This window comes from Anabrus simplex, chromosome 1 (assembly GCF_040414725.1).
Source record: "Anabrus simplex isolate iqAnaSimp1 chromosome 1, ASM4041472v1, whole genome shotgun sequence".
NCBI classification, from domain to species: Eukaryota; Metazoa; Arthropoda; class Insecta; order Orthoptera; family Tettigoniidae; genus Anabrus; species Anabrus simplex.
The window spans coordinates 130,674,580-130,695,947 of record NC_090265.1 but is presented as its reverse complement, the minus strand read 5'-3'; the positions used below and the strand labels follow the sequence as shown (position 1 = coordinate 130,695,947).

At 39.5% G+C, this 21,368-nt stretch overlaps 1 protein-coding gene across 1 annotated transcript in view; it reads left to right on the top strand.

The window, feature by feature from the left end:
* Sf3a1 (splicing factor 3a subunit 1) overlaps window positions 1-21,368 on the top strand; it is a 164,122-nt gene that overhangs the window by 49,710 nt on the left and 93,044 nt on the right. The window contains exon 7 of the mRNA XM_067139124.2: window positions 18,220-18,375. Within this exon, the coding sequence (XP_066995225.1) occupies window positions 18,220-18,375 (156 nt within the window). The remainder of the gene's footprint in view (window positions 1-18,219; window positions 18,376-21,368) is intronic.

Genomic DNA, 21,368 nt, shown 5'->3' with positions numbered 1-21,368 from the left:
TTCCAGTACCGGTTACAGTACTTGCTTTAATTATCGCAATGACGGGGCGTTAACGCCAAGATCCATAAATATGCCATAGCCGTCCTTTCGTGAGATACAGTTTATTAATAAACGATTTATCGAGGATTTAGCGTTGATAGGACTGGAATTTCTGGACGGTTGATCCGGGAAATCGTTTCTTCGAGGAACGGATAATGCGGGACGTTTACAACGTGATTTAATTACGATGCTCGCGGGACCACGTAATTTGAACGCATATTCCGGGAAAACGTTTCCGGGAACGGATAATCGAGGTCCCACTGTATTCACAAGAATTACGCAAACAAGCCTGTCTCTCGAACACACACTCTTCCTGACCGCTTGTACCGTACATACTTTTCTGCCCATTTCACATCTGGGAGTCAGCGATGACGCAGCCTTAGGTTATGTAGGAACGTGGCTGTGTTATCAATGCCTTGAAAGAGGAGCTCTCGACTTAGGCTCATAACTAGTATATTTTATGCTTATAGAAGCATTCAGCAGTATCTTACTGAAGTCACAGCTCGCTGAGACGGTAAATACAACTTTTTAGCTACAGTGAAATCATGCCCGTAGATTCTCCGAGCTCCGTCAGCAGCAATGAATTAGCGCGCGTGTAGTTTCTACGAACGGCATCTCCAATGTGTTAATAGTGTGTATTTTTATTCCTTGTTTAATAGTGTGCTTTTTACTGGTATTATGTAGTGTAACATATACACTCGTGTTTGTAAAAAACAGGACACCTTGAAAGACTGGAGATAGGAAGTTCATATTCACAGGACATGTGCATTAATATGTTCTCAAGAAATGATTAGCATTTGAACCATGTCGGCCCTCAGGTTCAAAGTCCACGTTGATATCTCAGAGCACCACCACCGACTGGTAAAATGTGCCGCGGCTCTCGTTACTATATTTCTGTCTCTACTTCCAACCATGTCAGATTAGTGGTATTTGTGCTGCCAAAATCATAAGGTTCGTCGTCTAATGGAGTGATATTTTTGTAACAGTTCAGCAAAAATTTCAAAGTGCCTTTGGAACTCCTTTAATATTTTGGTCTTATCCCTAGTCATCTCACCATTAGGAAGTTCTACAGATTGGATAGATTCATTTTGAGTTCTTCTATTCTTAACAATACTGTATAACAGTTTTTTATTTCCATCGTGCATTGTTTTGGTAACCAGATCTTGCTTGTATTTCTGCTTTTCAGCTACAACCAACTGTTTGGCCTGTAATGTTTTCTTTCTGTAAAGTGACAGCTTCTCCTCTATTTCATGTTTATCTCCCCGCGTTCTTGCTTGATATAAGGATCTTCTTGCACGGTTTCTGTCATTGATAGCCTTTTTAATATCATCATTCCACCAGGAAGTTTCTTTAGGTTTTCTTATTTGACTCTGTCCTACACATACTTTTTCTGCTGTACCAGCTACAACCTTCTTTAGAGTATCCCATTCTTCATCTACCAATTTCAGTTCTTCTCTCGGCAACAACCTGCAGACACTTCCCTTGAATTCTTCCTTTACACTTGGCTCGGTTAATGGCCAAGTTTTTATTTTTGGGACTCTTTTGTTACAGACTTTGTCAGGTTTTTTTCTGTGCAATAACTGCAACCAACAGTCTATGGTCTCCACCAAGGTCTTCACTTGGAATGGCCTTTCTCATGCATAAATCTGGCATATATTCTCCCTCTTCATTTCTGTTTCCAATTCCATGAGGGCCCAGTATGGATTCATATCCTGTTCGTTGTGAGCCAACCTGTGAATTAAAATCACCCATTACAATTAGATTGTCATACTCAGTGTGTTCTTCCAAGTTGTTAAGGAAGTTGGCCTTTTCCTCTTTTGAGCATCCTGCCTGTGGAGCGTAGACTTGGATCACATTGTACTTTTTCTCTCCTAAGTTCACAGATAACTTAATTATCCTTTCACTAACAAACTCAATACTACAAGCATCTATATCTTTATGTATTAAAAATCCTCCTCCATTTTTAGTCTGTTCATTTCCAGACCAGTGGAGACTATAGTCCAATCTGATATTCATTTTCCCAGTTTTCTCCACTTTGTTTCACTCAGAAGTTTCCTTCTTTCCATGAGGTCGACCAGCTCTTCAGTTTTGTTTTCGATTTCAGGACATGTTTGGCATGTCAATTTGTAAATACCTGACTTCTTATACATACTTTTATTCTCAATTATATTTGAATTAAATTATATTATTATTATTATTATTATTATTATTATTATTATTATTATTATTATTATTATTATTATTATTATTATTATTATTATTATTATTATTATTATTATTATTATTTCTGTATGTGATATTAATGTTCATTTTCTTTTTAATTTTAGCCAGTTTATAAGAGTTCTTATTTGTAAAAGTCAAAAGTGTGAATTTCTTTTTCTATTTCCAGTCTTTAAATAAAGTTGTTTTTGGTTCATTTTCACTATTTTTATCATTCTATTAATAACATTTCTGGAGTATCCGTTTTTACAAGCAAACTGGTGGATCATTTAATTAAGCTCTAAAATTTTGACTTTTTTGTTGACGTGTGTAATTAGAGTTGTTTCCAATAACTTTAATAATAGTATCAGTTTGCACACCATGCCTGACGTTCAGCATCGTTCATAGTGCCCAAAAATGTTTCTGCCTCCGTAACAAGTTTGAACCACATACATAACAGAAATTGTTTAGGTTGTTCACACACTGCCTTTATGGTGCTGTAGAGACGGAAGCCATGTTATACACTATACACAACACTAAGGAAGATAAATACAGTCCTTAGATAAATTTATCTTAGTATAGTATCACCATGGTCTTCAGTTGGCTTAACACAGTCCTTAGATAAATGTATCTTAGCATAGTATCACCATGGTGCCCACCCTCATCGGAGGGTCTGCCTTACAAGGGCTGCAATCAGCTGGAAATAGATACACAAAATTATTATCAACATGGTCTTCAGTTGGCTTTCTTTTCTTGTTGTTGTCGAAGTGTAATATCTGCTGGTTTTTATCTTACCTTTTTCCTTTCCTTAGATATTCTTATAAGCTAACATGTTTTGGAACTCTTCTTTTCAGTGTTGCCAGTGCCAGATCTATTACTTCCCTTCACCGTGCGTGTTGGTCTTGCGTTGTTAATTCGTCCAACCCTCCGAGAATTTTAAACATGGCTGGCCAAAGATGAAGAACTGAGGTCGAAACAGGGTTTTGTTTAACAAAAATATTCTCTGCAGAGGTTTGCCTTTTTCTGCTTGTTATTATGTAATTCAGTATACAGTTTCCAGAGCATTCAATAAATCCAATACAACATAAAATCGGGAAAGACTCAATCACAGCAGAAATCTTGAAAAATTGTGGAGAAACTACCATTACTGCCGTAAATCAAGAGGTGGAAAAGATCTGAGAAACTTGAATTTTTTTATTTATATCATGTCAGAAGCATACATAAGTTTTAAATTAAATATGAGTAAAGAACATAAACATAAAACATAATATAAATTCTTTAGTGACGAAGAACCACATTAAAATACGTGAGTCCAAAACCTTGCGACATCAAGTGCATTTGGCTTCGCTTTAACCAGGTCTTCTGTTGTGCAACTGAGTGGGCATGAACTACATTGCAGCAAATGGGCTGTGGTCTGATCCTCTCCACATACACACAAGGTACTATTCACTTTAAAACCCCATTTCTTCTGGTTGACCCTGCACTGTGTAACACCGGAGCACAGTCCATTCAGTGCTCTCCAATTCACCCAATCTCTAACATGGCCAGGAGGGAGTTCCTCTTTTGGGGTCATCCATTGACTGATACTTGTATGTTGACTCCTGGCGCGCCATTCTTGAATTCTTGCTTGCTACGCTGTTCCTGCAAGTGTTTCGGTTACTCTCGAGAAGCTTTTCCTAGATTTAAGGCGTTGGCATGGTGGCTCATATCCAAACAAAGGATGCGCTTCAGATGTCAACGCCTTTCTCTTTTCTTTCTTGGCTGCCACTTCACGGCAGATATCGAGAGGTGCTATCCCTGTAAGGCAATACACTTTTCCCAAAGATGTAGGTCTCAGAACATCCAGTAATAATGTGGCAGGTCTCTGAGTGTTACATCAACTGCTTTGGCATGGCAAGATTTGTACCATACCGGGCATACATATTCAGCTGCGGAATAGCAGAGCGAAAGGGCAGATGTCCTCACAGTGTCTGGTTGTGCTCCCCAAGATGTTCCATTTAGCTTCCGCACAGTATTGTTTCTAGCAGCCACTTTCTGCTTGATGTTCAGACAATGTTTTCTGTAGGTTAAGGCACGATCCAGAGTGATTTTGAGGTATTTCGGTGTAGGACAGTGTTATAATGCTATGCCTTGCCAAGTTACCTTCAGAGTTTGGGAAGCTTCTCTGTTGTTTAGATGGAAAAAACAGGTGTGCGTCTTAGTTGGGTTTGGTGTTAGTTGATTCTTCTTGTAATAGCCAGTGAGTGTGTCTAGAGCTTTGGACAATGTTTGTTCAATTGTTTTGAAGTTATCCCCCTGAGAAGTGATGACAGTCATCAGCATAGATGAAACTATTTGTTCTGGCAGGAAGAGGCTGATCATTGGTGTAAATATTGAAAAGCATTGGTGCCAACACACTTCCCTGAGGTAGTCCGTTCTTCTGTATCCTCCACCTGCTTCTTTTTTCCTGGAACTCAACGAAGAAACTTCAATTTTGAAGTAGGTTTCTAATGGCACAAGTCAGATGAAAGACCTTTGTCACACTATATACCTTTTCTAGGAGAATTTGGTGATTAACAGTATCATGCTGCTGAGAGATCTATAAATGCAGCTCCTGTGATTTTCCGGCTTTCAAAACCATCTTCTATATGTTGACTTAATTTTAACGCCTGCTATGTGCAGCTTTTCCCAATTTTAACACCTGCTATGTGCAGCTTTTCCCTCTCCTGAAACCAGCTTGCTGTGGAATCAGAAGTGGCTTGATTTTATCAGTCAACCTATTGAGGATAAGTCTCTCCAGAATCTTAAAAAAGATGATGCAATAAGGAGATTGGTCTGTAGCTTCTAGAGTCATTTTTGTCTTTGCCTGGTTTTAGAATGGCTATGACTCTAGCCTTCCTCCATATTTTAGGTATCATGGAAGACTGAACACAGTTGTTCACGAGTTCTACCAACTAGCACTTCGCAGAAGGACCAAAGTTCTAATTTTTTCTATTTGAAGGTCATCAAGTTCTGCTGACTTCCCAATCTTTACACTTACTGAGAGCTAATTCCAGTTCAGTTAGTGTGAAATACTTAGATAACTCATTGTTCTTGTCTGGTTGTGTGACTATAAGATTCTACCCTATTTTCATGGAAAGTTTTGGTTTTCCATTAAGCAAAAGGTGGTGTGCTATTTGATCTGCATTTACATTAGCATGTGTGTTAGCTTGAGTAGGATCATTGTTCAAGTGTCTTAAAAGTCTCCAAGCTTCTTGACTGCTCCTACCCATATCGACTTCTGACATCAGCTTAATCCACGTCTCCTTCTTTGCCTGGGAGATAGAGGAAAGAACACTTTGTGCTGCTTGAATAGTTTGCTCATTAAATGGGTCTTCTTCGTGAAACCTGTAGTAATCGTGCAGAAGAGCAGTTGTTTCATGAGTTATACCTTGAAGGTAGCGTGTCCTGCAGCCTCTGGGAATTGATGCCCGTGAACAGAATTTCACGATATCAATGAATTTGCAAGTTGTCCATTTCATGACCGTATCGATGTTTAATCAAGAAGTAAGTATAAATAACCACCTAATCGATACTTTATTAATGCCTCAGGCAAAATTGAATAAAATTAAAACTTACAGGACATGTTTCGACCACTTAGTGGTCCTCTTCAGCTGTATAAATAAAGAACTGAAAAGAAAAACATTGACAATAAGCACAAATAAAAGTTCTTTGGAGACTCCTTTGATAAAAATGGAGGTCATCAGAATAGGTCATCTTGCCTCTCGTTCTTGTTTGGAAAAGATGTTTATTCTGCGCTGTCTAGAGGGTCTGTCTTTGAGCGCGACCTGGTGAAGTAACGATGTGATACAGTTTGACAGTTCATGGAAAGCTCTGGAGAGAAGGGAAGTAGAGTTTTATCGTCATCTAAAATAACATGTGAGGGAGGAGGGAGATTGGGCTGTGTTTCTGCGATGTCGTGTTTGATTATATCTCTTGTTCGTCTAGTCTGTTTCATGTCTACCCATTCTAAGTATTTGCTAATATTCTCATATAAGATGTTTTTATGCTCGTTGTTTTCATTGAGATTCTCTTCACCGTTTTCCAATTTATCAAGAACGATGTGGATGTTTTCCAGGTTGTTCATAAGATTACCTTTATTAATCATACAGATAATTTGAAGGTCCTGTTTTATATTGGTGAATTTGTGGTTGGACTCTTTCATATGGGATCCCATGGCAGAGAATCTTTTGTATCTTTCAGCATTGACGTGTTCTTGATATCTAATTGAGAAGTTCCTTCCAGATTGTCCCACGTAAGTTTTTTTACATTGAGCACAAGTCAGCTTATAAATACCCGATCCCTGGAATTCGTCATCTTTAAGTTTATTAGCTTTATTATGACTAAAGAATCTATGTTTCGTGTTGTTGTTTGTAGAGAAGGCTACCTTGGTATTGTGTTTCTTGAATAAGTTGGTGATTTCGTAAATCTTTGGGTTATTAAAGGTGAATTTTACATATCCTTTTTCTTTTTCTGAATGCTGTTTAAGTTTAATTTGTTGTTGGTATTTGCATTTAGTGATGATTTTATTGATGAATTTCAAACTGAAACCATTATGTAGAGCCTGTTGATGAATGAAAGAAAGTTCCTTTTTTCTGTCTGTTTCTGTTAGCGGAATTTCAAAGGCTCTGTTGACGAAACTATAATAAGCTGATTTCTTTTGCGAGATGGGATGTAAAGAATCACTTTTGATTGTAGTCGGGGTAAAAGTGGGTTTCCTGTATATTTTGTAGATTCTCTGCCATGGGATCCCATATGAAAGAGTCCAGCCACAAATTCACCAATATAAAACAGGACCTTCAAATTATCTGTATGATTAATAAAGGTAATCTTATGAACAACCTGGAAAACATCCACATCGTTCTTGATAAATTGGAAAACGGTGAAGAGAATCTCAATGAAAACAACGAGCATAAAAACATCTTATATGAGAATATTAGCAAATACTTAGAATGGGTAGACATGAAACAGACTAGACGAACAAGAGATATAATCAAACACGACATCGCAGAAACACAGCCCAATCTCCCTCCTCCCTCACATGTTATTTTAGATGACGATAAAACTCTACTTCCCTTCTCTCCAGAGCTTTCCATGAACTGTCAAACTGTATCACATCGTTACTTCACCAGGTCGCGCTCAAAGACAGACCCTCTAGACAGCGCAGAATAAACATCTTTTCCAAACAAGAACGAGAGGCAAGATGACCTATTCTGATGACCTCCATTTTTATCAAAGGAGTCTCCAAAGAACTTTTATTTGTGCTTATTGTCAATGTTTTTCTTTTCAGTTCTTTATTTATACAGCTGAAGAGGACCACTAAGTGGTCGAAACATGTCCTGTAAGTTTTAATTTTATTCAATTTTGCCTGAGGCATTAATAAAGTATCGATTAGGTGGTTATTTATACTTACTTCTTGATCAATGAATTTGTCATAATCTTCGGGTATAGGAGAGACATAATTATTTTATCCTCTCATCCAACATACTGGAAAACCTTTTCCAGTCAGCCTTTTGAAAGTTATATCTCCGTCTGAACCAAACTTCGTGTGGTCTTATGGATGAAGAGAGGTGACATATTAGTGGCCAGTGTTGTGTTCTTGGGATTGGTGAGCCCATTTCTTTAGAACATTGCTGCACAAAGCAGTTGCTCACAAAGAGAAGATCTGGGTTATACCCTCGGTGCTATCTTCCACTGTTGAAGGAGGAGGGAAGCTTATTGTCATGAATAAGGGAAAGCTTCTGAGTTTCAGCCCATGAAATGACGATCTCTCCATTCTCATCTTCTTGAGCATATTCCCAGACGTGACAACAGCTGTTAAAAGTCACCGATTACTATTGACTTTGTGTGTTTACCAAAATTTGCAAGTGGCGAGAAAGAGAACTTTTCATTTGGAGGCTTGTACACAGATGTAATGGTCATGTTGCTTAGCTCCATGGTGATTATTTCAATGTCGTTATCTTGAGTATGATGAGTACTGCTGATCTGGAGACCTGACTTCACAAATACAGCACTGCCGTATTTTGCATGTGGCCTTTCTGCAACTAAAATCATTCCTGAAATCTTTGGACGTTCCTGATGTTCATCCCTATGCATTTCCTGAATGCACAAGACGTCACATTTCTGAGCTTGGCATAGTTTTTGTAAGAGTTCTTTGGCAGCTGACAAGCCTTCAACATTTATGGATATTATTGTCATGGATGGCTCTGAAAAGAGCCGTTTTTTAAAACACATTTTAAGATTGATTAGTTCTGCTTGTGGTGTGAGAGAATCAGCCGTCTAGGAAGAGTCCTAGTCCGTTGTCCAGGAGACACCCGGATGTATAACAATATCACATGCAAATATACCCTACTGGGAGGTTTCTCTCGTGAGAAACTGGAATATAATACCTAGTGAATGGACAACAGCATTGATTCATCCTCTATTAAAAAAAGGGTGATGGAACTGACGTCAGCAATTATCGTGGCATTTCTATCGTACCTATACTTACAAGGTACACTCCAAAGCAATGCAGGCTAGGCTAGTAGAGCAAGTAGATCATCAACTTGGCAAATATCAAGATGGATTCAGGAAAGGAAGTTCCTGCGTTGAGCAGATTTGGTGCTTGAAAAGGTATTGGAAAATTACGTCTCTAAAGATCTGGTGGTGGTCTTCATTGACTTTAAGAAAGCCTATGACTCAGTCGACCAGAAAGTATTGTTTGGCATCTTGATAGAATTCGGAGAGGTTTGTAAAACAGTGGAAATTATCAAGCTAACTCTAACACAGACACATTCAAAAGTAAAATTCATGGGAGAACTATCCAAAGAGTTTTTAATTAAAACTGATGTCAGACAAGGTGATGGTCTGTCCCCAGTTCTCTTCAACTGCGTGTTAGGAAAGGTCCTCCAAGAATGAGAAAAAGAATTAGCTGGGAAGTGGTTACTGAACAAAGTTCACATTGGAGGCTCAAGAAACGGCGTGAGAGTCAACTGATAAATTTACTCATTTGGGACAAATATTTCAGGTTCCCTATGTGAATCAACATCTATATCATTTGACTTGCCTTCGCCGATGACCTGGCAGTCCTGTCAAGAAATGTAGAGACAGCTGTGGAACAAATAAACATGCTAAAAGAGCAGGCAGAGAAAACAAAGTACATAACCAATATTCAAAAAGCAACTCAACACCTAACAACAGAGTATGGTAAAATAGAAAAAGTGGACAGATAGAGCAGATGAAAACTAGTGACAAAAGAAGCTACCAACAGCAGGCGAGAGAAGATGGCCGCAGCTTTTCGTAGAACACTGTCGCGTACTTACCAGAGAGGTATTACACCACAGTAGTTGCACGACCAGGGAAAATTAAATTAGACAAGCAGTTACCGAAATGTTCCCAACCGAAGGTCGTAGCAAGGCATGGAAACAACTCGAGCCCACCGAGGTTAGGTGGATTAAGTGATAAATAAATCTTACTGACTAAAATAAAAACCAGTTTCAAGTTAAACAGAGACTTTAATGTAAAGATAAGAAATGAAATGACAAAATTACAAGTCCCTAAGAAGAAGTTAAGAAAAAAAAATTAATTTAAGCCAAGAAATATAAGTCATTAAACTTTGACCAGGGTTAAAATTAAATAAGACTGTTTTCGCAATTCAGTTCCTTGAGCTAATTATCAATGTTTAAACATAAGTGAAGAAACGGAGTGCTTATGAGAATCCCAACTCCGAGATCTTAGGTTAGTTACAAAATGATAATGGAGTAGAAAAGTGCTTCATCTGACTACTTCAAAATAAAACTAAATGTAATCCAGATAAGCTAAGTCACCGATCACAAGTTCCACCAGGAACAAACATCAGGAACACAAAATTAAGAATAAACTTTTACGTCAAACATATACACGAAGAATCACCCCAAAGAAGAAAATACCGTTACAGGATCAGATATTTAAAACATTAACCACCGCGTAACACAAATTACGAAGTCATGTATCCAGTCAAACGTCAAACATCAAGGACTAACATAACACAATTACCGCAAGTCAGATGTCAGAATTAAACAGACGTCAGAGCATTTAAATGTCAAGTCAAACACAGCATACACCCCCCACATGTTGTTGTTGTTGTTTGAGTCATCAGTCCATAGACTGGTTTGATGCAGCTCTCCATGCCACCCTATCCTGTGCTAACCTTTTCATTTCTACGTAACTATTGCATCCTACATCTGCTCTAATCTGTTTGTCATATTCATACCTTGGTCTACCCCTACCGTTCTTGCCACCTACACTTCCTTCAAAAACCAACTGAACAAGTCCTGGGTGTCTTAAGATGTGTCCTATCATTCTATCTCTTCTTCTCGTCAAATTTAGCCAAATCGATCTCCTCTCACCAATTCGATTCAGTATCTCTTCATTCGTGATTCGATCTATCCATCTCACCTTCAGCATTCTTCTATAACACCACATTTCAAAAGCTTCTATTCTCTTTCTTTCTGAGCTAGTTATCGTCCATGTTTCACTTCCATACAATGCCACGCTCCACACAAAAGTCTTCAAAAACATCTTTCTAATTCCGATATCAATGTTTGAAGTGAGCAAATTTCTTTTCTTAAGAAAGCTCTTCCTTGCTTGTGCTAGTCTGCATTTTATGTCCTCCTTACTTCTGCCATCGTTGGTTATTTTACTACCCAAGTAACAATATTCATCTACTTCCTTTAAGACTTCGTTTCCTAATCTAATATTTCCTATATCACCTGCCTTCGTTCGACTGCACTCCATTACTTTTGTTTTGGACTTATTTATTTTCATCTTGTACTCCTTACCTAAGACTTCATCCATACCATTCAGCAACTTCTCGAGATCTTCTGCAGTCTCAGATAAAATAACAATATCATCGGCAAATCTCAAGGTTTTGATTTCCTCTCCTTGGACTGTGATTCCCTTTCCAAATTTCTCTTTGATTTCCTTTACTGCCTGTTCTATGTAAACATTGAAAAGGAGAGGGGACAAACTGCAGCCTTGCCTCACTCCTTTCTGGATTGCTGCTTCTTTTTCAAAGCCCTCTATTCTTATCACTGCAGACTGATTTTTATACAGGTTGTAGATAATTCTTCGTTCTCGGTATCTGATCCCTATCATCTTCAGAATCATAAATAGCCTGGTCCAATCAACATTATCGAATGCCTTTTCTAGATCTACGAATGCCATGTACGTGGGCTTGTCCTTCTTGATTCGATCCTCTAAGATCAGACGTAAAGTCAGGATTGCTTCACGTGTTCCTACATTTCTTCTGAAGCCAAATTGATCTTCCCCCAACTCAGCTTCAACTTGTTTTTCCATTCTTCTGTAAATAATACGTGTTAAAATTTTGCAGGCATGAGATACTAAACTAATAGTGCGGTAGTTTTCACACCTGTCAGCACCGGCTTTCTTGGGAATAGGTATAACAACATTCTGCCGAAAATCGGATGGGACTTCTCCTGTCTCATACATCTTGCACACTAAATGAAATAACCTTACCATGCTGGTTTCTCCTAAGGCAGTCAGTAATTCAGAGGGAATGTCATCAATTCCAGGTGCCTTGTTCCTATTTAGGTCACTCACAGCTCTGTCAAACTCTGACCTCAAAATTGGGTCTCCCATTTCATCAGCATCAACAGCCTCTTCATATTCCAGAACGAAATTATCTACATCGTTACCTTGATACAACTGTTGGATATGCTCCTGCCATCTTTCTGCTTTGTCTTCTTTCCCTAGAAGTGGCTTTCCATCTGAGCTCTTAATATTCATGCACCTAGATTTCCTTTCTCCAAAGGTTTCCTTGATTTTCCTGTATGCAGCATCTACCTTTCCCAGGACCATACAGCCTTCGACATCCTTGCACTTCTCCTTCAGCCATTCTTCCTTAGCTACCTTGCACTTTCTATCCACTTGATTCTTTAATCGCCTGTATTCTTTTCTGCCCTCTTCATTTCTAGCATTCTTGTATTTTCGTCGTTCATCAATCAGGTCTAGTATCTCCTGAGTTATCCACTGATTCTTAGTTGATCTTTTCTTCCTTCCTAACATTTCTTCAGCAGCCCTACTGACTTCATTTTTCATGACTCTCCACTCTTCCTCTACTGTGTTTCTTTCGGCCTTTTCATTTAGTCCTTGTGCAACATGTTCCTTGAAACGATCCATCACACTCTTTTCTTTCAACTTGTCTAGATCCCATCTTTTTGCATTCTTTCCTTTCTTCAATTTCTTCAACTTCAGATGGCATTTCATGACCAACAAGTTGTGGTCAGAGTCCACGTCTGCTCCTGGGAAAGTTTTGCAATCCAACACCTGGTTTCTGAATCTCTGCCTAATCATAATGAAGTCTATTTGATACCTTCCAGTGTCTCCAGGTCTCGTCCACGTATACAGCCGTCGTTTGTGGTGTTTGAACCAAGTATTGGCGAGGACTAAATTATGGTCAGTGCAGAATTCAACCAGCCGACTTCCTCTTTCGTTCCTTTGTCCCAATCCAAATTCTCCTACTGTGCTACCTTCTCTTCCTTGGCCTACCACTGCGTTCCAGTCTCCCATCACAATTAGATTCTCGTCACCTTTGACATATTGTATTAAATCTTCTATCTCCTCATATATTCCTTCAATTTCTTCATCATCCGCTGAACTAGTAGGCATATAGACCTGCACTATTGTGGTGGGCATTGGTTTGGTGTCTATCTTGGCGACAATAATTCTTTCACTATGCTGGTCGTAGTAGCTTATCCGCTGCCCTATTTTCTTATTCATTATTAAACCAACTCCTGCATTACCCCTGTTTGATTTCGTGTTGATAATTCGGTAGTCGCCTGACCAAAAATCCTGTTCTTCCTGCCAACGTACTTCACTTATACCAACTACATCTAACTTTAGCCTATCCATCTCCCTTTTCAGATTCTCTAACCTACCACAACGATTCAAACTCCTAACATTCCACGCTCCGACTCGCAGAATGTCAGTATCCATCTTCCTGATGATCGCCCCCTCTCGTGTAGTCCCCATCCGGAGATCCGAATGGGGGACTAGTTTACCTCCGGAATATTTTACCCGGGAGGAAGCCATCATCAGTACATCTTTCATACAGAGAGAGCTGCATGTCCTTGGGAGGTGGTTACGGCTGTAGTTTCCCGTTGCTTTCAGCCGTGTAGCAGTATCAACACAGCTAAGCCATGTTGAGTATTATTACAAGGCCGTATCAGTCAATCATCTAGACTGCCGCCCTTGCAACTACCGAAAGGCTGCTACCCCCCACATAAGGTTAAGAATGTTACCATAGCAACAAGGTAACGTGACCAAAAAAAAAACCAAAATGGCGGCTCCCCGAACAGTTGCCTACCCGAGACACAACTAGTCATCAGAAACAATTTTCAACCCTTACATTCACCTTATTTCACACTTTAGTATGGATAATAGGATATTTAAAATATAACTGGTTGAATTACCTCAGGCGTAAGTGATAAGGATTCTCATTTCTAAATGTAGTAGTGCAGGACACATATTTGTTACTAAAATATCTTTTGATGTATGAATTACCTTTAAGAAAATGTGCTCAGAATGATTATCAAACCAAATAATCCTACAAATCATTACATCGAAGCCCCACAAACACTGGAACTGTAATTATTTCTCAACAAGATAACCTTAAATTAGGGATTCCTTTTGTGCAAATAATTTCTCACTTTCGGAAGTAATAATGTTCACATATCACGATTTAGATGAATATATTCCAAAACCATTTAGTAAGAAACAAACGTCGTTAAGCCTTGTCACTTCATGGTAGTTCCGGGATCAACAAGAATTGAAATCTCTCTCTTTCTTAGCATTAATCCCGACTTGCAGGGTCTGCTGCTTTGCTACATCTCCTCCATTTCTGTCTGTCGTTGACATCTTCTGGTGTTAAGCCAACACTGTGCATGTCTGCCCTGATGTTGTCAGTCCATCTCTTTGCCGGTCTTCCTCGTGGTCGTGTTCCCTCTGGGTTGATGTGGAGCGCTGTTTTGGCAACTGAGTCGTCCTGTTTTCTCATGACGTGGCCGTACCAGCGGAGACGGGCTTCCCTCACTTTGTCTATGATGGGCGCGACACCAAACCTTTGCCGGACGTCCGTGTTCCTTATGTGGTCACATCGGGTCAGCCCCATGGACCATCGAAGCATCTTCATCTCCATGGTTGTCAACATTTGCTGCTGTTGTTTCGTCCTGGGGCGACATTCAGTCCCATAGATCGCTGCTGGCCGTACCACACTCTTTTGCCTTTAGATATTGAGGCATCTTTTTATCACAGAGGATTCCAGTGACCTGTCTCCTCTTGAGCCAAGCTGCATTTACCCTCATCCGAGTATCAGGAGTGGTGTCACAGTTTGAGGTGACGACGGATCCCAAGTACTTAAATTGCATGGTCTTCTGCAGGTCTTCTTCACTGATACTTATGGTACCTCTGGTTTGGGGGCCACATTCCAGGTATTCTGTCTTCTGGATATTGAGGTGCAGTCCATTTTCAGCCAGTCTGTCCTTCCACATTTGAACCTGATGCTGGAGTTCAGGACGGGTTTCTTGTGCAAGTACCACATCATCGGCATAAAGAAGAGTCCAGGGATGTGAGGTCTGTATGTCAGCTGTTGCCGTATCCATGCAGAGGATGAATAGCAATGGTGAAAGGGCAGAACCTTGATGAACACCCACAGTGATAGCGAAAGGCAGAGAGATTCCAACAGGACTCCGGACGACACTAGTGGAATTGCGATACAGAAGTTGCACCCAGCTTACATACTCTTCAGGGACGCCATGACAGCGAAGAGCTCGCCAAAGAAGTTCGTGTGGTATACGGTCAAAAGCCTCTTCTAGGTCTAGAAATGCCATGTGTACACTCTTCTGTCTCTCTCTGTGCTTTTCCGTCAAGAGGCGTGTGGCATGGATAGCATCGATGGTACTGCATCCCTTAACAAATCCACACTGGTTTGGTGTTACAGAGACAATACATCTGAGTCTGCTGTCAAGTACACATTCAAAGATCTTGAAAGTATGACAGAGGAGTCGTATAGGGCGATAGGTCGAGCAATCACTCACATCTCCTTTTCCCTTCCAGATTGGAACTGTTGTACTAGTTGTCCATGAGAATTGAAATGCTACAGAAAAATAAATCAAAGAAATTTGGCGTATTGCCATATGGTGATACAATTACCCCAGATCAAAGGTTAGCATTTTTCCTCCTTCTTCTGCTCAAATGTATTCCAAAAGTCCAGTCGCAACAGAGAGAGTTGATCCTTCTTGTCCAAATCAATTCGTAATGATAATTGCCAAACACTCGATTGTCGTTAAAGCATGGAGAAAAAAAGAAGCTGAGTTTAGTTGGGAGACTGCTGCTAGATGGCAGTACAATCTCGACAGCATGCTTACTGAATGCTAGTGCTACAGTGGCGCATCCGTACCGATACTAGCTTGCAGAATAAAATACTTCTAGTTCATTTCCGATGAGTCGAATTAATTATAAAATTTAGTTTTGATCAAAAGGCAACTTGACAAGTGTCCAGGCACACCACAATACGCATCCGAAATCCGTGACAGCACATGTCCTATACAAAGAAAAGGCAATCTCAAGGAAAGCTCAACTCAGGCACTACAACATGGTGATCAGATCCGAGTATCTGTACGCAGGTGAATGCTTCAGAATGACAAGAAAGGCTGGACTGAGAGAAGCAGAGAAGTATGAGCGCAAGGTCATTCGCAAAATGATGAGTCCTAGGATAATAGGTGCACAGTATAGACTCCGAGGAAGAGAAGAGCTATACAAGGATAATGAACGGCTGATAGTCAATAAGCAAACGACGACTGAAGTTCTGTGGACGTGTTTAGGATGGATGCAACCCGAGTAATGAAGTAGATTTTTAATGTGTTGGATAACAGACCTAACATCTCGGATAAATGGTTCAAGAAAAAGGAAAGGCCTCAAGAGCATGGGACTGAATCAGGCAGACATCTCTAACCGATCAAAATACAGATCAGTGATCGACAACTTTAAGGGCTTCCATGATGAGCAAAAGCAGAACAGTGGCTGTACAGGAGAGAGAAGATAGGTGGCCAGGAAAAAAAAAAATGCAACATTTGTGGGCTGAAAAAAAGGCTTCCAGAAATGCCTTATAGTCACTTGATGTGGTCTCTAATATCCCTAAATGAGAATAAATAAAAATAACATTGAGGGTTTTTTATTTTCACCTAGGGATGTTTTACCCCTGTAGTATTTTTTTTCCAGATAGAAAGACATAATATTATGTATTCCACCAATTGTTTTGACTGGCATTTTTCTTTTGTAGGTATGTGATAAAATTATTTTCACATTTTCGTAAATTATCATAATATACTGTAATAATTTTAGGATATCTCTTTTACTGAGCGAGTTGGCCGTGCGGTTAGGAGTGTGCGGCTGTGAGCTTGCATCTGGGAGTTAGTGGGTTCGAATCCCACTGTCGGCAGCACCAAAGATGGTTTTCCGTGGTTTCCCATTTTCACACCAGACAAATGCTAGGGCTGTACCTTAATTAAGATCACTGCCGCTTCCTTCCAACTCGTAGGCCTTTCCTATCCCACCGTCGCCATAAGACCTATCTGTGTCAGTGCGACGTAAAGCCACTAGCAGAAAAGATATCTCTTTTATTGATATCTTGTAAATGATGCATGATAAAGCATTTCTAGTTTTTCACTGAATTCTACACACTAATATTAGCGTTGTTCATGTATTTTTAAAATTTTTTACAACATAATGAAATGAATTCAAATTTCCTTAAATTTGCGTTCCATCTCGAAAATCAATGTATAATATATTTAATAACATAAAAAAATGTACATGTTATGGCAAAACAGTTGTTGTTTTTGAAATCAGCACATCGTTTTCCATATGAACCACCCATTTTCACTAAAACTGGGAAATCATTGCAGGCTAGTGTAGCAAAGTTTGACTACTAGCCAGTTTAAAGGTTGGTGCATGTGTGTGTATTTTGTATTTTAACATTTAACTCTTGCTATTCATTAATTTACAGAATACAAAGGTCGATCAAATATAAATGGGAGTTTTGTTCCTGAACATCAACAGTTGGTAGGAGTGGCCCGGCGCTTCTGCTATGCTTAGGTGGGACCGCTAGGAGTGAGGAGAGCGTGCTGTTACATATTTCCTGCTGTTTCATCAGTAACGCTCATGATGTCAGAGCAACAGGTGCACCCCTCCACTGCGCAATGCATAATTATAAAATTTCTTGCTCGTGAAGGAGTTACAGTGGTGGAAATTTGCCAGAGATTGACTGCACAGTTCGGTGATCAAACATTGTGAAGGATGCGTGTGTGTAAGGCATGGTGGAGGAAAGGGGAGGCAGCACCAGTGAAAGCCAAGACTCGACTGTCAGCTGGCAAGGTTCTTGAAACCGTTTTTTCGTACGGCGAAGCATTTTGCTGATTGAATTTTTGTGTGAGCTACGCACAATCAATGCTGCTTACTACTGCGAGCTGTTGAACAAGGTGAGGGTTGCATATCGCTGCAAGAGACAAGACCATCCGATTCGACTATGCGCGGCCCCATACTGCAGCTCCATCTCCAAGCTACAGGAAATGCACTGGACTACACTTGATTATCCTCCTTACAGCCCGGACTTATCGCCTGCGATTTCCATTTGTTCGGACCGCTTGAAGAAACTCTAGGAGGGCAACGATTTGAAGATGACGAGAGTGTGGAAGACTTCTTGCGCTACTGCCTGGTGACATGACCTGCTCTTTTTATGATGAGAGCATCAAAAAGCTGCCCATACGCTGGGACAAATGCATTTCCAAAGCAGGAAACTATGTGGAAAAATAAATTGTAATTGTCTTGTGTTTTTCAATTTTAAATAAAAAAATAAAATCTCAATTTGATCCCCTCTTGTATTATTGTATAAGTATGCAAGTTTGTGCTAAAGTGGATTTATGTGTTCAGGAACGCTTGGAAGAAGGTGAGGATGTGGAGATGCAGGTGGAGAGTGAAGATGAAGGTGAGGGCGAAGGGGAACAGGATCAGGAAGCAGAAGAAGAAGAAGCAGACACTCCAGCAGAAGAGGATAAACTGTCCAAAGAGGCCAAGGATAATACACAGGTACAGATTGCAGCTTATGTGAGACTCTTCCTTTGAACAAAACATATTTAGTGGTGAATGTGGATCATCTATGTTCCACTGTCTGTTGTCTAATCCTAAATCATCTTTTGTATTAGATAATTATTGTTTTCCTCTTTTTTTTTAAATGACAATATACTTAGTCTATAACTTTTTGTGGTAGATACACAAAATAAAACATTTATTAAACATATTCTAATCAATTTTGAGGTTTTCATTACTCATGGCTTTCTTTGTAGATATCTAAATGTAAATTATTTCTCATATTATATTAAATTTCTTCACAACTATCTTTCTTCAACGTACCCCAAGTATTTCAGGGTTGTTAAAGCCACCTTGGATTGTTTTTTGTTTTGGCAAGGTATTTATAGAGGGATGCCCTTCTTGATGCCATTTGATTATTCAGGTGAAAATTCCAACCCCATATTTCATCAGGATTTGAACCTTGGTTATCTACATGGAGGTGCAACTGCTAAGTAACTGCAAAAATTGTGCCCTCCTTTACATTTTTTAATAACTGCTGTGTAAATATTAATGTAGTATTGCAAAGCATATTTTCTCTTCGTGTTCTGCAGCGTGTCATACCGAATGGCAGAGTCTGCTATATAAATTTTTTTTAACTTTAATTTGATTGGACCCTGTCGGGGTACAGATTTACACTTGGATTGCTTAGGCCATGCCTTGGATCTCTTTGTGATTAATTCCAGTACGTAGCCTGTCTTTGCTATCCTGTTAACTTCTGCTTGCCGCACATTTGTTTTCAGATATTTACATTGAGGAGACAATCCAATTAGTGATACTGCTTGTCTATTAGTACATGTTGGTCTCCATGATGCTTAGTCGACATTATCACTTTTTGTAATTGGCCAGCATTCTGCATCATAGCACGATAGTATGGGTGATAGTGCCTGTGATTTGAGGTGGTCTTTCATTGGACAGTCACTCAGGTGATGAATGTGGATCTTCTATGTTCCACTGCCTATTGTCTAATCCTAAACCATCTTCTGTGTTAAGTCAAAGAAGAACAAGGCTTACACTTCATGGCAGAGTCTTTCATAGCACTACAATAATAGCACTAATTGGTATTTAAATTATGGAGTCGAATAAGACGAATGACAAGAAGTGTAGATTTACCACAGCTTGCAAATTAAAACCTGTGTCCTTTGCAGAAACACCAAGTGTGAAACCAGAAGCCAAAAATTGTCACGTGCAACCTACTGTGATCAGATATTGGCACAACCTAAAAGAGAAACTGGAAGTGACAAATAAAAATGCACTTTTTTTTGTTGTACCGAAAAGGTAAACATGGGACATTAATACCAAAGTGCTATAATGTATAACTAAGCTCAGAAATTATGGTTCTGCCTTACTGTAACTCGTGGTATGATGTAAAAAAGCGCATTGGACTCAATCTCAGTTGGCAAAAATAGATGCACTTTTTGTTTCCAATTTTTATGATAAAAATCTGAGGAGCCTTTTTAATGCAAGGAAGAATTTATAACAGATTAATTTGACGTATTAAAATAAGGACTATCTTGAATATGAAATGACCTGTAACACGAATAATGATATAGCAAAAAAGCAGCGATAGACTACAAACGAGTCTACCATCCGATTGATCTATCAGTTGATGGGGAGCATGAGTTGTGTAGCTGATGTTACAAAACACAGATGGTATGCAGTATACAGTAAATTAAAATTGGAAATAAAGTACAGCAGTAATTATTGGCACATTACTCACTCTCTGTATAAGTTGAATATTTTGATTTATTGCTATCCATTATAAAAAGAATGTCAAGAATATCAGTACAACTGACTACTGCAAGCATTTTAACAATACTGGGTTATTTGGTGCGCATGAAAATGAATTAGCCATGATTACATTTTTTCATGTATTGTTGTTTAAAAACTTGAATTAGAACTTTACTACTCCATCCTTCATTTCTTGTCATTGCTAATAATCACTGCACACATGCTAAAAATACTGCACATTGTCATCCCCTTTACACGTATGCTAAAGAAATAATTGCTATGCTTCATGGCAAGTGTTTGGTATTGTGTGTTCAGCACAAGTGAGTGTGTTGCTATTTATTGACTAGTTTTATTACGTACTAGCATTTGTACCCGTTCTTCGCACGGGAATTTGCAGTGGATTACAAGTTCCCTCTATTCACACATGTAATGGGATATGTTAAAATAATATTTTCGTACGACAGCCTGGGGCAGTAACGAAAATATGATGAAGCTGAACAAATTCGAGAGAGACTGAGGATGATTTCCGAATTTATTGTACGGTACAATTCCTGGTCCAAAGTTGTACGTAATTCTCCATGGTTCTCAGGTTCCATATTGTATCTCTGACCACTTGCGTGGCGCTCTGACGATGATGCCTCTCTTTATATCTGCCCTACCTACAGACAGACACCAAAGGAAAGGTTCTAACTCGCATTTCCTCAGTGTTCAGATACATTAGGTGGGGTTAATTTTCAAGCTGTAATAATTGTATGGCCTCGGCTACCGTGTGCAGACATTTCAATTTGACGCCATCTGGCTGTCTGCTCGTCAGTTGCGACGTTCCGTTTTACTCTAGGCCCACTAGATGGCAGACCGAGTAAACCAAAATCTCTTGGACGTCTATGGCTGAGATTTAATGAATTTTGTTGAGTAAACACCAAATGTGTCACCAGAGATCTTTTTCATGCCGACATCGTACGACACAGAGTGTCGAATGGAATTTTTTCCGCCCTTCAAAAATCAGACTACCTCCGCCGGGTTTGAACCCGCTATCTTGGGATCCGGAGGCCGACACTCTACCACTGATCCACAGAGGCAGAGCTGAGAGAAACATTATGCATCCTCTGATTTTCTCCTGTTATAGATCCTTCGAATAACTGTAGGTGTGCAACGGTGTCTGTCACTGGTTGCAAAGCACGAAGCCCGTATAAAATAGTATTTTTCTCTGTCGTATGAAGAGT